This window comes from Oncorhynchus nerka, linkage group LG5 (assembly GCF_034236695.1).
Source record: "Oncorhynchus nerka isolate Pitt River linkage group LG5, Oner_Uvic_2.0, whole genome shotgun sequence".
NCBI lineage: Eukaryota > Metazoa > Chordata > Actinopteri > Salmoniformes > Salmonidae > Oncorhynchus > Oncorhynchus nerka.
The window spans coordinates 61,060,685-61,075,711 of record NC_088400.1 but is presented as its reverse complement, the minus strand read 5'-3'; the positions used below and the strand labels follow the sequence as shown (position 1 = coordinate 61,075,711).

The 15,027-nt window shown below is 46.4% G+C and overlaps 1 protein-coding gene across 1 annotated transcript; it reads right to left on the bottom strand.

Moving 5' to 3' along the window:
- Positions 1-2,929: 2,929 nt before the first annotated feature.
- LOC115129764 (retinol dehydrogenase 7-like) lies at positions 2,930-14,719 on the bottom strand. Its single transcript, XM_029660460.2, has 5 exons — positions 14,614-14,719; positions 5,336-5,650; positions 4,411-4,669; positions 3,574-3,737; positions 2,930-3,350 (listed from the first exon to the last, which is right to left on the bottom strand). The coding sequence occupies exons 2-5, from the start codon at positions 5,646-5,648 to the stop codon at positions 3,127-3,129; spliced, it is 960 nt and encodes a 319-aa protein (XP_029516320.1). The 5' UTR covers positions 5,649-5,650; positions 14,614-14,719; the 3' UTR covers positions 2,930-3,126.
- Positions 14,720-15,027: the final 308 nt, after the last annotated feature.

Genomic DNA, 15,027 nt, shown 5'->3' with positions numbered 1-15,027 from the left:
CATACATACATACATACATACATACGCACATATACATACACACACACATACGTACTCAAAAACTAAATTAAAATAAAAACACACACACAACAAACAAAAAAACATAACACTTGCAGCAGCACTATCAAGGTTCTTATCAGCTATTTCAAGCATTCGCTGAGACGATGGGCCAATAATTCGTTTTTAGGTTTTACAGTACCTTACACAAAATGTATCTGCGCATTTCCCTAGTCACCCCGTTCACTCTGTCCAGTTTGAAATATAGTTGAATAGTGGGGACAAGAGTCTATCAAACTTGGGCTGTCTCTTGTGGAGGTCATAAGTGAGCTTTTCAAGAGGAAGGAAGTCAACAATCTGGTCAATCCACATTTTAAATGTAGGGGGGGTATTAGAGGCCCACAATAGAAGAATACATTTCTTAGCAAAGTATGTAATAGTCATAAGCAAATTTTCTCTGTCAGGATCAAGAACAAAGTCCTGCTGGGCATTAAGAAGATAGATACATGGGGTCATATCAAACTGTACCTCTAGTATTTTCTGTGCAGCGGTATGTACAGATTGCCAGAATCTGGCAATCTCCCTACAGCTCCAAAATACATGCATATAGGTTCCACATTCAGAGGTACATCTTTTACAGTTAGGAGACATATCTGTTTTCATTCTATGGAGTCTCAAAGGAGTATAATAAAATTTGTAATTAGATTCTTTCATTTTTACACTGGTAGAGGAGCAGTATACCTTGTCGCAAACCTCCGCCCATAACTCATCACTAATAGTCAGACCAAGGTCCTTTTCCCAGATTATTTTCAAAGGAGTAAAGGAGGAGCTTCCTTTCTCAGAAAGGAGTCTATAGATGCAAGATATTTTGCCTTTAATGGATTGTGCTGTGACAAGAAGGGTTTCAACTTCATTCAACTGAGTTCTAAACCTCCTCTTGGAGGTAAATGAGGAAATTACATGTCTAATTTGAAGATATTTAAAAAAAAATGGAAAACAAAATGGGAAATAAAAGTAGGCTGAAACATTAGTAGGCCTAGGTTAGGCTATACAGCCCATCCCTCTCAGTTAAAGGAAAATAAATATAAATTGGACGGCTGTAATGACATTTAGGGGGTGGGTCTCTGGATATCGGCTATATGTCGTCTTACCTCCTTTAGTAATGGCATTAATCGCATTTAGTCATTGGTCTGTTTCTCATTGGCCAGGATTGTCTTTCAAAAAACGTTTTGCCTCTTCGGGAGTTTTGAAGTGTCGCAAGGCTCCTTGGTGAAGAATCCTGAGCTCGTTTGGGTATTTGAATCCCCTGAAGATGCCTCGGTCAATGGAGTATTTCTTCACTTCGTCAAATTCTCGGCGCTTTCGGCGTATTCCAGCTGACAGGTCCTGGTGTAAAGCGAGTTTGGCGTTTCCCACTGTGATGGTGTTGTTTTTCGCCGCCTGTAGGACTCGTTCCTTGTCGGTGAATCTCAGGAAACGTATGGTGATTGGGCTCGGTGGTTGTCTGGCTGCTGGTGGGGGCCTCAGTGCTCGGTGAACTCGAGTTCTATGGGCCTGTCGGTGGCAGGTGGAGCCACTCGGGAAGTTTGTCTTGCAGGTAGCGGATCAGTGGCATGTTTCCCTCTTCTTTTTCGCCCAGATTGAATAGAACACAATTATTCCTTCGCCCCCTGTTTTCCAGGTCCTCTGTTTTCTCTTCCAGATGCTCGATTTTCTTTTTAGCATATGCTATTGTTTCCATGGCATCTGTCAATAAGTTTTCCATGGATAGGATTCGCCCCTCTGCCTCGTCCAGGCGCCCCGCGTTTATGGTTCTTGTTGTTGATGTCAGGCAATGCGTTTTCCAGGATTGTCACCTTGCCCCCTATCGCACTGAGCTGAGAGTTAATGGCATCTAATTTGGTGTTTAGTTCTGTACGTTGGGATCTCAACTCAGAGAGGATGTATTCGACAGAGTGCGAGGTTGGCATTCGTTGTGCCTCGTGGGGGAGCGGGTTCTCTTGCTCCTGGCTAATGGCGCTAGTTTTTTTCTGAAGCTAGCTTCTTCTTGGAGGCTTTTTCCGTCGCTAATACTCGAGTCCGGGTAAAAATGTCACCTGTAGTGTCGCCTTTTGTAGCCGCCATGACTTTTTCTTACTAAAGCTAAATGAGTGTGAACTTGGAATGGAGGTAAGATTAGGAATTGGAAACTACTTGTGCGGAGCTCTTAGTTCACGGGGCCATCTCGTTCAAGGGTCACGTGATCCCCCATTTCATAGTTTTGATGTATTCTCTATTCTAGAATGTAGAAAATCATCAAAATAAAGAAAAAAAACCTTGAATGAGTAGGTGTGTCCAAACTTTCGACTGGTACTGTATGTATTTAAGGTAGAAACCTGACATTGGCTGCAAGATCAAAATAAGTGTGTAAATCTTTCATAGACCTACTTATCTTCTACCAATATTTACATTTTTTGTAGAATTTAATATTTAATTCCTGAACGTAGAGGTATTTGAATCATAGCGGCTAATATCAGTGAAGTTGAAAGATTCTGAATGATTCAAAGCTTGTAAACTTCCTTTTTGGTCAATTATTGCAGGTTAACCTTCAACATACCAATATCAGCACACCAAGGACAAAGACTGTCAAACCTTGACCTTAATCCCCATTTATCTTGTAAAGTTCTCAAAGACCAACCCAACACTGCCCATGTCATACTGGCCAGAGATGGAAGAGGAAGTGAGACATCCCACTAATTTTCTGTTTCAATGGAAGTCAATGAATTAAGTAGACCAGACCCAGCTGCGATTGAATTGGTGTCCATGGTAGAGCCACTCCCTTAAGATTTTTTTTCTCCAATGATGAACGGCCTGAGTGAACTGTCTTCAGTTTCACCACTATCTTTGATACTGGCATAGAGAATGCACTGAATAAAAGAGGGCAAACAAGTGGTACCAAATAGCAATTTTGGAATGTATTTATTTGTCAGAGATTAAACCATGTCTGTAGCAAAGCTTACATCATACTGTATTTCAGCCTGCACACCGTAGGATACAAAAAGTGTTTTATACATTGAAGACAAGCAGTAGCACAGCACAATAAAGTATTTGTTCTGACAGTATATAAACACTGGCAATCTTACGTCAGCCTTAGTAGACAGCCTTGGCTGGAATGATGGCTTTCTTGAGCAGTAGCCAGTCAACGAACCTGGTTGGCATGTAGGACATCGGGATCCAGAAGAACTTGGCGTCCCACCCTGGCGAGTAACGGGTGCGAGGACGGACTGCAGCGACAGCGTGCTCCATACAGCTCACCACCTTCATCAGGTCGGCGTCGGACATCTTGTCAAGCTTCTCCCTCATCCTCACCTCCACTAGAAGGGACAGGGAAGGTTTGTCTTTAGCTATTCAATATGGCCACTTACACTAGAACATCAGGGTGAATAATGCTTTCTGAATAGATCAAATCCTTTGCAAGACTGATGTCACAGAGGGCAGACAGAATTAAAAAACAGCCACATTTTGCATAGGCTATAGAAAACATTTGTGCAAATTAATACATTCCAGAATGTAGGAAAATAAAACTTTTATATTTACCCTTGTCCAAATAATCATGTCCATAATCATCTCTGACTTCTTGTGGCATCTTCTCCCACAGCTGCTTGAAGCTTTTCCCCAGGACTATCCAGTCGGTCATGGTGGTCTTGAAAAAGCCTGGCTCAATGCAGAGGACTTTGACTCCGAAAGGTACCATGTTTCTCCTGAAAAACAAGGTAACAAAACTTCTGTTTACAAAATTTCCTCTGATATGTTACAGATTTTTATAGTTTCATTCGCTGAAGTCAAACAGTCAAAGTTGTATTGCTTATGGTTCACCATTGCTAGATTACTGAATGTAAACACTTATCTCCCTCACTAGCTTTAAGCACCAAATGTCAGAGCATCTTACAGATTACTGCACCTGTACATAGCCCACCTATAATTTAGCCCAAACAACTACCTCTTTCCCAACTGTATAATTTATTTATTTTTGCTCCTTTGCACCCCATTATTTTTATTTCTACTTTGCACATTCTTCCATTGCAAAACTACCATTCCAGTGTTTTATTGTGCTATATTGTATTTACTTTGCCACCATGGCCTTTTTTGCCTTTACCTCCCTTCTCACCTCATTTGCTCACATTGTATATAGACTTGTTTATACTGTATTATTGACTGTATGTTTGTTTTACTCCATGTGTAACTCTGTCGTTGTATCTGTCAAACTGCTTTGCTTTATCTTGGCCAGGTCGCAATTGTAAATGAGAACTTGTTCTCAACTTGCCTACCTGGTTAAATAAAGGTGAAATAAATAAAAAATGTATGTAAAAAAATAAAATAAATTAAAACACGGATGAAAAATATGGCATGGATAGGATAATGTTCTTGTTTCACCTGAGACTGTCATTGAAGGCCTCGACTCCAAACTTAGACACAGTGTAAGGTCCTCCACCTGGACTGATCCTGCCGAACACACTGGCTACGTTGACCACGCGACCCCTGGCCTTCTTGATGAGGGGCAGCACACTCAGGGTGACTGCGATGACCCCGTTCAGGTTCACGTCCAGCATGGACTTGTAGTCATCAATGGTCAGCCAATCACATGGGGCCGAGGGCATGGCCACGCCTGCGTTGTTCACCACAGCCCACAGGCCTAGAAGGTGACAGGTCATTAAGTAGCTCTATGAACATGCATTATTTCACATAAGGACAAAGATACCGGCACTCGGGCCTCCCGGGTAGCGCAGTGGTCTAAGGCACTGCATCGCAGTGCTAGCTGTGCCACCAGAGAATCTGGGTTCCAGCCCAGGCTCTGTCACAGCTAGCCGCGACCGGGAGGTCCATGGGGCGTCGCACAATTGGCCTAGCGTCGTCCTGGTTAGGCCGGTAGGGATATCCTTGTCTCATCGCGTACTAGCAACTTCTGTGGCGGGCCGGGCGCAGTGCACGCTAACCAGGTCGCGAGATGCACGGTGTTTCCTCCGACATATTGGTGCGGCTGGCTTCCGGGTTGGATGCGCGCTGTGTTAAGAAGCAGTGCGGCTTGGTTGAGTTGTGTTTCGGAGGACGCATGGCCTTCGACCGTCGTCTCTCCTGAGCCCGTACGGGAGTTATAGCGATGAGACAAGATAGTAACTACTAACAATTGGATACCACGAAAATTGGGGAGAAAAGGGGTAAAAAAATATATTTTTAAAGATACCGGCACTCAACATGAATGTCAACACATGTAACTGAACTGGTAATATTGCATCATTTGACTGGAAACAAATGATGATGATAGGACTGTTTAATTTTCAATATAAACACTGACACTCACCCCTAGCCCCAACTTTGTCTTTAATCAAAGCAGCTGCTTTGTCGACGCTCTCGTTCTTTTTGACATCCAGGTGGAGGGTGGTGAATCTGCCTGAACAGGCCTTCCTCAGATCTTCCTCTCCCTTCTCTGTGAAGCAGGATGCGATCACACAGAAACCCAGCTCGTCCAGATGTCTGGCCAGTAGGTTGCCGAAACCAGAGTCACACCCCGTGATGTAGACATATTTGTCTCCTTTGTCTGGGACTCTGGGGATCTCCCGGAACCAGCGGTACAAGTAGTAAAACACCACCAGTCCAAGGAGGTACAGAAACATGTCTGGGACAGGATGAGACAGGCAGCCTTTTAATAAGTCGTCTCTAGTTTATCAACATTTTAAGCTAAAGGTTCTGATCTGTTGTGTCAGCCACATTGTATAAAACAGTTTTTTAGATGCTACTGGTTGTATTCATTTGGGATCTATCGCATCACACAACTGTCCCAGACTATGTTTGGAATATTTATTTCTCACACAGAATTGAATAGTCAACTTTTGTTCTATGGGGGATAGTAGACTGACATAGGCTAGTGATTTTGCTGTTCGTTAGGCCTACTCATCTTGTTGGCTGATGAAAAGTAAATGTGAACAGTTCTTCCAATATCTTCAATATGCAACACGGAATTGGATAAGGATGCACATAGTTGCATCCCCAATGGGTCTGTCTTAACTTATAGCCTGTGAGAAAGACCCGATCACGTGATGAGAGCCTTGTGGATTGCGCAGCACTCATGGAGAAGGGCACAACACAGCACTCTGGGCTGCAAAATGCATGGATTTTTTAGGGTGCATTACGGCCACAAAGGGGATGCTGCCGTTAAAATCGAGGCATTATCAAGTGCTTGTCAAATTGTGAATGAGAGACTGATGAAGTGTGTACAGATGCAAAAAAACAAAGCAGAGCTCATACCTTTCAAGCGACTTTTTTCAAATCATCATTAGAGTCTCGTCATGCAGCCTTCCAATAAATTAAAAATCTAAACAAATACCCAAACATTTATAGAACTACTAAAGTTACATTAATAACTTTAAATTAAGCATATAGGAGTACCTATCTCTTTGTTAACCGCTCAACACAGAATAGCCGCCGCATGTGCGCACTCCCTCAAATCGTTTGGAAAAAATATTCATATTTTATTCAGCTTTGTTCAATTTTATTCTTCATAATATAAAATAATGCCATGGAATTATAAGCTAATCTTATCTGCTAAATGAACTAGTGTAGCCCACAGCCATTTGGCATAGCCACATCAAGACAACTCAGAGTATGTTATTCTTTTCTTCTGAAATATACTATAATTTTCTTCATATCATGCTTTTTTAGACCTGTTTAAAGTAAATAATGGATTTATTGTGAAAGTCTAGGCTACATTCAGTGGTGTAAAGTACTTAAGTAAAAATAGGTTAAAGTACTACTTTTTTGGGGTATCTGTACTTTCCTATTTTTGATTACTTTTACTTTACTACATTCCTGAAGAAAATCATGTACTTTTTACTCCATACATTTTCCCTGACACCCAAAAGTACTCGTTACATTTTGAATGCTTAGCAGGACGGGAAAATTGTATAATTCAAGCACTTAAGAGAAAATACCTGGTCATCCCCACTGCTTCTGATCTGACAGACTCACTAAACACAAATGCTTTGTTTCTATATTATTTCCGAGTGTTGGAGTGTGCCCCTGACTATCCGTACATTTAAAAAACAAGAAAATCGTGCTATCTGGAATTTGAAATTATTTATACTTTTACTTTTGATACTTAAATATATTTTAGCAAATACATTTACTTTTGTTACTTAAGTATATTTAAAACACAAATACTATTTTACTTTACTCAAGTAAAAGTATAAATACAGCCACTGCCAGCTAGCCTACTTCAGCAGTACTGTATCATTTTTAATCATTTTAGTCAATAAGATTCTTGCTACGTAATCTCAACTTTCTGAACATTCGAGACGTGTAGTCCACTTGTCATTCCAATCTCCTTTGCATTAGCGTAGCCTCTTCTGTAGCCTGTCAACTATGTGTCTGTCTATCCCTGTTCTCTCCTCTCTGCACAGACCATACAAACGCTCCACACCGCGCGGCCACCCTAATCTGGTGGTCCCAGCGCACGACCACGTGGAGTTCAGGTCTCCGGTAGCCTCTGGAACTGCCGATCTGCGGCCAACAAGACAGAGTTCATCTCAGCCTATGCCCCCCTCCAGTCCCTCGACTTCTTGGCACTGACGGAAACATGGATCACCACAGATAACACTGCTACTCCTACTGCCCTCTCTTCGTCCGCCCACGTGTTCTCGCACACCCAGGAGAGCTTCTGGTCAGCGGGGTGGTGGCACCAGGATCCTCATCTCTCCCAAGTGGTCATTCTCTCTTTCTCCCCTTACCCATCTGTCTATCGCCCCCTTTGAATTCCATGCTGTCACAGTTACCAGCCCTTTCAAGCTTAACATCCTTATCATTTATCGCCCTCCAGGTTCCTCGGAGAGTTCATCAATGAGCTTGATGCCTTGATAAGCTCCTTTCCTGAGGACGGCTCACCTCTCACAGTTCTGGGCGACTTTAACCTCCCCACGTCTACCTTTGACTCATTCCTCTCTGCCTCCTTCTTTCCACTCCTCTCCTCTTTTGACCTCTCCCTCTCACCTTCCCCCCTACTCTCACAAGGCAGGCAATACGCTCGACCTCATCTTTACTAGATGCTGTTCTTCCACTAACCTCATTGCAACTCCTCCAAGTCTCCGACCACTACCTTGTATCCTTTTCCCTCTCGCTCTCATCCAACACTTCCCACACTGCCCCTACTCGGATGGTATCGCGCCGTCCCAACCTTCGCTCTCTCTCCCCGCTACTCTCTCCTCTTCCATCCTATCATCTCTTCCTCTGCTCAAACCTTCTCCAACCTATCTCCTGATTCTGCCTCCTCAACCCTCCTCTCCTCCCTTTCTGCATCCTTTGACTCTCTATGTCCCCTATCCTCCAGGCCGGCTCGGTCCTCCCTCCCGCTCCGTGGCTCGACGACTCATTGCGAGCTCACAGAACAGGGCTCCGGGCAGCCGAGCGGAAATGGAGGAAAACTCGCCTCCCTGCGGACCTGGCATCCTTTCACTCCCTCCTCTCTACATTTTCCTCTTCTGTCGCTGCTGCTAAAGCCACTTTCTACCACTCTAAATTCCAAGCATCTGTCTCTAACCCTAGGAAGCTCTTTGCCACCTTCTCCTCCCTCCTGAATCCTCCTCCCCCTCCCCCCCCTCCTCCCTATCTGCAGATGACTTCGTCAACCATTTTGAAAAGAAGGTCGACGACATCCGATCCTTGTTTGCTAAGTCAAACGACACCGCTGGTTCTGCTCACACTGGCCTACCCTGTGCTCTGACCTCTTTCTCCCCTCTCTCTCCAGATGAAATCTCGCGTCTTGTGACGGCCGGCCGCCCAACAACCTGCCCGCTTGACCCTATCCCCTCCTCTCTTCTCCAGACCATTTCCGGAGACCTTCTCCCTTACCTCACCTCGCTCATCAACTCATCCCTGACCGCTGGCTACGTCCCTTCCGTCTTCAAGAGAGCGAGAGTTGCACCCCTTCTGAAAAAACCTACACTCGATCCCTCCGATGTCAACAACTACAGACCAGTATCCCTTCTTTCTTTTCTCTCCAAAACCCTTGAACGTGCCGTCCTTGGCCAGCTCTCCCGCTATCTCTCTCAGAATGACCTTCTTGATCCAAATCAGTCAGGTTTCAAGACTAGTCATTCAACTGAGACTGCTCTTCTCTGTATCACGGAGGCGCTCCGCACTGCTAAAGCTAACTCTCTCTCCTCTGCTCTCATCCTTCTAGACCTATCGGCTGCCTTCGATACTGTGAACCATCAGATCCTCCTCTCCACCCTCTCCGAGTTGGGCATCTCCGGCGCGCCCACGCTTGGATTGCGTCCTACCTGACAGGTCGCTCCTACCAGGTGGCGTGGCGAGAATCCGTCTCCTCACCACGTGCTCTCACCACTGGTGTCCCCCAGGGCTCTGTTCTAGGCCCTCTCCTATTCTCGCTATACACCAAGTCACTTGGCTCTGTCATAACCTCACATGGTCTCTCCTATCATTGCTATGCAGACGACACACAATTAATCTTCTCCTTTCCCCCTTCTGACCAGGTGGCGAATCGCATCTCTGCATGTCTGGCAGACATATCAGTGTGGATGACGGATCACCACCTCAAGCTGAACCTCGGCAAGACGGAGCTGCTCTTCCTCCCGGGGAAGGACTGCCCGTTCCATGATCTCGCCATCACGGTTGACAACTCCACTGTGTCCTCCTCCCAGAGCGCTAAGAACCTTGGCGTGATCCTGGACAACACCCTGTCGTTCTCAACTAACATCAAGGCGGTGGCCCGTTCCTGTAGGTTCATGCTCTACAACATCCGCAGAGTACGACCCTGCCTCACACAGGAAGCGGCGCAGGTCCTAATCCAGGCACTTGTCATCTCCCGTCTGGATTACTGCAACTCGCTGTTGGCTGGGCTCCCTGCCTGTGCCATTAAACCCCTACAACTCATCCAGAACGCCGCAGCCCGTCTGGTGTTCAACCTTCCCAAGTTCTCTCACGTCACCCCGCTCCTCCGCTCTCTCCACTCTCTCCACTGGCTTCCAGTTGAAGCTCGCATCCGCTACAAGACCATGGTGCTTGCCTACGGAGCTGTGAGGGGAACGGCACCTCAGTACCTCCAGGCTCTGATCAGGCCCTACACCCAAACAAGGGCACTGCGTTCATCCACCTCTGGCCTGCTCGCCTCCCTACCACTGAGGAAGTACAGTTCCCGCTCAGCCCAGTCAAAACTGTTCGCTGCTCTGGCCCCCCAATGGTGGAACAAACTCCCTCACGACGCCAGGACAGCGGAGTCAATCACCACCTTCCGGAGACACCTGAAACCCCACCTCTTTAAGGAATACCTAGGATAGGATAAAGTAATCCCTCTCACCCCCCCTCCCCCTGAAAAGATTTAGATGCACTACTGTTCCACTGGAGGTCATAAGGTGAATGCACCAATTTGTAAGTCGCTCTGGATAAGAGCGTCTGCTAAATGACTTAAATGTAAATGTAAAAGGCAGATCCTATCATTCCACTTGATGTATGTCTAAGCGCATTTTGTGTAATGTGCATATTTCTGTAACTTGCTGTGATGGCCCAAGCACTTTGTTTGGTACACTGAGGAATGGTGGGTGGGGCTTAATAGAAAATGACTCAAGAAAAAGTGAGTCACCCAGTACATTACATTTACATTTAAGTCATTTAGCAGACGCTCTTATCCAGAGCGACTTACAAATTGGTGCATTCACCTTATGACCTCCAGTGGAACAGTAGTGCATCTAAATCTTTTCAGGGGGAGGGGGGGTGAGAGGGATTACTTTATCCTATCCTAGGTATTCCTTAAAGAGGTGGGGTTTCAGGTGTCTCCGGAAGGTGGTGATTGACTCCGCTGTCCTGGCGTCGTGAGGGAGTTTGTTCCACCATTGGGGGGCCAGAGCAGCGAACAGTTTTGACTGGGCTGAGCGGGAACTGTACTTCCTCAGTGGTAGGGAGGCGAGCAGGCCAGAGGTGGATGAACGCAGTGCCCTTGTTTGGGTGTAGGGCCTGATCAGAGCCTGGAGGTACTGAGGTGCCGTTCCCCTCACAGCTCCGTAGGCAAGCACCATGGTCTTGTAGCGGATGCGAGCTTCAACTGGAAGCCAGTGGAGAGAGTGGAGAGAGCGGAGGAGCGGGGTGACGTGAGAGAACTTGGGAAGGTTGAACACCAGACGGGCTGCGGCGTTCTGGATGAGTTGTAGGGGTTTAATGGCACAGGCAGGGAGCCAAGCCAACAGCGAGTTGCAGTAATCCAGACGGGAGATGACAAGTGCCTGGATTAGGACCGGCGCCGCTTCCTGTGTGAGGCAGGGTCGTACTCTGCGGATGTTGTAGAGCATGAACCTACAGGAACGGGCCACCGCCTTGATGTTAGTTGAGAACGACAGGGTGTTGTCCAGGATCACGCCAAGGTTCTTAGCGCTCTGGGAGGAGGACACAATGGAGTTGTCAACCGTGATGGCGAGATCATGGAACGGGCAGTCCTTCCCCGGGAGGAAGAGCAGCTCCGTCTTGCCGAGGTTCAGCTTGAGGTGGTGATCCGTCATCCACACGGATATGTCTGCCAGACATGCAGAGATGCGATTCGCCACCTGGTCATCAGAAGGGGGAAAGGAGAAGATTAATTGTGTGTCGTCTGCATAGCAATGATAGGAGAGACCATGTGAGGTTATGACAGAGCCAAGTGACTTGGTGTATAGCGAGAATAGGAGAGGGCCTAGAACAGAGCCCTGGGGGACACCAGTGGTGAGAGCACGTGGTGTGGAGACGGATTCTCGCCACGCCACCTGGTAGGAGCGACCTGTCAGGTAGGACGCAATCCAAGCGTGGGCCGCGCCGGAGATGCCCAACTCGGAGAGGGTGGAGAGGAGGATCTGATGGTTCACAGTATCGAAGGCAGCCGATAGGTCTAGAAGGATGAGAGCAGAGGAGAGAGAGTTAGCTTTAGCAGTGCGGAGCGCCTCCGTGATACAGAGAAGAGCAGTCTCAGTTGAATGACTAGTCTTGAAACCTGACTGATTAGGATCAAGAAGGTCATTCTGAGAGAGATAGCGGAGAGCTGGCCAAGGACGGCACGTTCAAGGAGTTTTGGAGAGAAAAGAAAGAAGGGATACTGGTCTGTAGTTGTTGACATCGGAGGGATCGAGTGTAGGTTTTTTCAGAAGGGGTGCAACTCTCGCTCTCTTGAAGACGGAAGGGACGTAGCCAGCGGTCAGGGATGAGTTGATGAGCGAGGTGAGGTAAGGAGAAGGTCTCCGGAAATGGTCTGGAGAAGAGAGGAGGGGATAGGGTCAAGCGGGCAGGTTGTTGGGCGGCCGGCCGTCACAAGACGCGAGATTTCATCTGGAGAGAGAGGGGAGAAAGAGGTCAGAGCACAGGGTAGGGCAGTGTGAGCAGAACCAGCGGTGTCGTTTGACTTAGCAAACGAGGATCGGATGTCGTTGACCTTCTTTTCAAAATGGTTGACGAAGTCATCTGCAGAGAGGGAGGAGGGGGGGGGAGGAGGATTCAGGAGGGAGGAGAAGGTTGCAAAGAGCTTCCTAGGGTTAGAGGCAGATGCTTGGAATTTAGAGTGGTAGAAAGTGGCTTTAGCAGCAGAGAGAGAAGAGGAAAATGTAGAGAGGAGGAGTGAAAGGATGTCAGGTCCGTGAGGAGGCGAGTTTTCCTCCATTTCCGCTCGGCTGCCCGGAGCCCTGTTCTGTGAGCTCGCAATGAGTTGTCGAGCCACGGAGGCGGGAGGGGAGGACCGAGCCGGCCTGGAGGATAGGGGACATAGAGAGTCAAAGGATGCAGAAAGGGAGGAGAGGAGGGTTGAGGAGGCAGAATCAGGAGATAGGTTGGAGAAGGTTTGAGCAGAGGGAAGAGATGATAGGATGGAAGAGGAGAGAGTAGCGGGGGAGAGAGAGCGAAGGTTGGGACGGCGCGATACCATCCGAGTAGGGGCAGTGTGGGAAGTGTTGGATGAGAGCGAGAGGGAAAAGGATACAAGGTAGTGGTCGGAGACTTGGGGGAGTTGCAACGAGGTTAGTGGAAGAACAGCATCTAGTAAAGATGAGGTCGAGCGTATTTCCTGCCTTGTGAGTAGGGGGGAAGGTGAGAGGGTGAGGTCAAAAGAGGAGAGGAGTGGAAAGAAGGAGGCAGAGAGGAATGAGTCAAAGGTAGGCGTGGGGAGGTTAAAGTCGCCCAGAACTGTGAGAGGTGAGCCGTCCTCAGGAAAGGAGCTTATCAAGGCATCAAGCTCATTGATGAACTCTCCGAGGAACCTGGAGGGCGATAAATGATAAGGATGTTAAGCTTGAAAGGGCTGGTAACTGTGACAGCATGGAATTCAAAGGAGGCGATAGACAGATGGGTAAGGGGAGAAAGAGAGAATGACCACTTGGGAGAGATGAGGATCCGGTGCCACCACCCCCGCTGACCAGAAGCTCTCGGGGTGTGCGAGAACACGTGGGCAGACGAAGAGAGCAGTAGGAGTAGCAGTGTTGTCTGTGGTGATCCATGTTTCCGTCAGTGCCAAGAAGTCGAGGGACTGGAGGAGACATAGGCGGAGATGAACTCTGCCTTGTTGGCCGCAGATCGGCAGTTCCAGAGGCTACCGGAGACCTGGAACTCCACGTGGGTCGTGCGCTGGGACCACCAGATTAGGGTGGCCGCGGCCACGCGGTGTGGAGCGTTTGTATGGTCTGTGCAGAGAGGAGAGAACAGGGATAGACAGACACATAGTTGACAGGCTACACAAGAGGCTACGCTAATGCAAAGGAAATTGGAATGACAAGTGGACTACACGTCACGAGTGTTCAGAAAGTTAAGCTTACGTAGCAAGAATCTTATTGACTAAAATGATTAAAATGATACAGTACTGCTGAAGTAGGCTAGCTGGCAGAGGCTGCGTTGTTGACTATGTAGGCTAGCTGGCATTGGCTGCGTTGTTGACACTACACTAATCAAGTCGTTCCGTTGAGTGTAATAGTTTCTACTGTTTTACAGTTCATCAGTAATATGCGTCTTGTAACAGTAGTTTATAGTAATAACGTTATTGTAGCTATACAGTCCGTAGCTGGAACAGAACAAGTTTCAACAGTTATTATGTGCCTGTTTCAACGTGTACTCTTGTGCAGTTGCTCTTTGTAAATTATCCACTACAAAATGAGCCGATCTCTTGCCAAAATGTCCTTAAAACCACAATTAACAAATACTATTGAAAATGTGGTTCAAATAAACTGGAAGGAATCTGTGCAATACTCCTGCATTTCTATTTGAGTGTAATCTCATGTTATATGCAAGTTCTCGGTGTTTCAACTAACACAATATGTGCAGTCAGGGCGTTGACAGAAGTGAAAATCCAATGAAACCATATCAAATTACTTTTTTACTATTGAAGAAAAAAACACTGCAAGTAGGATTATATAGTGACGAGTTGGCCTAAAGAATGTCCAACTATTGTCATTAATGCCTTTTCATTGAAAAGAGAGCTGAGAGCTGTCAAACTCTCAATTTCAATAACATGAATGCGCACTGCCCATCACATAATAATAAATATTTGTTCGATCAATTATAATAGATTGCCTATCCTCAACTTCTGCATGTTCAAGAAGACTACAGTCTGGTGGAATATTGAAGTCTTACCAGTCGGAAATGTTCCACGCCAGCGCAACAAAAGTAACAGTTTTCATAAACTACTCAAGACCAAACTCTGCACAAGGACTCTGCGCAAGGACGTCACATGTCTAGTTCTGACCAATCGGAGCCAAGTTATGTCATTAGAATTAATTAGGTCAAAAATGATTTGATTCCACCTCCTTTGACAGGAACTTGAAACCATTTAACATTCTCTTGACTTCAATATGGAAGCAATATGAAAGTATTCCTTTATCCATATTTCATCAATGTCTAATAGATGACAATATTTTAAAAAATTAGGCCTACCTATTACATTGCATATAAAATCCCGATATAATTAATACAAATATGATTTTTACAGAAAATGTGTTTTACATTTTAAAATATGGTTGTCGTGGATTATCATTTCAAATATACTGA

What these genes read in the sequence shown, in the direction of transcription:
- LOC115129764 (XM_029660460.2), bottom strand. Translation starts at nt 5,648, where the DNA reads ATGTTTCTGTACCTCCTTGGACTGGTGGTGTTTTACTACTTGTACCGC. An exon ending in AGACAAAGTTGGGGCTAGGG is followed by an intron (nt 4,670 to 5,335) that starts GTGAGTGTCAGT and finishes GTCACCTTCTAG; the next exon opens with GCCTGTGGGCTGTGGTGAAC. An exon ending in GCCTTCAATGACAGTCTCAG is followed by an intron (nt 3,738 to 4,410) that starts GTGAAACAAGAA and finishes CTTGTTTTTCAG; the next exon opens with GAGAAACATGGTACCTTTCG.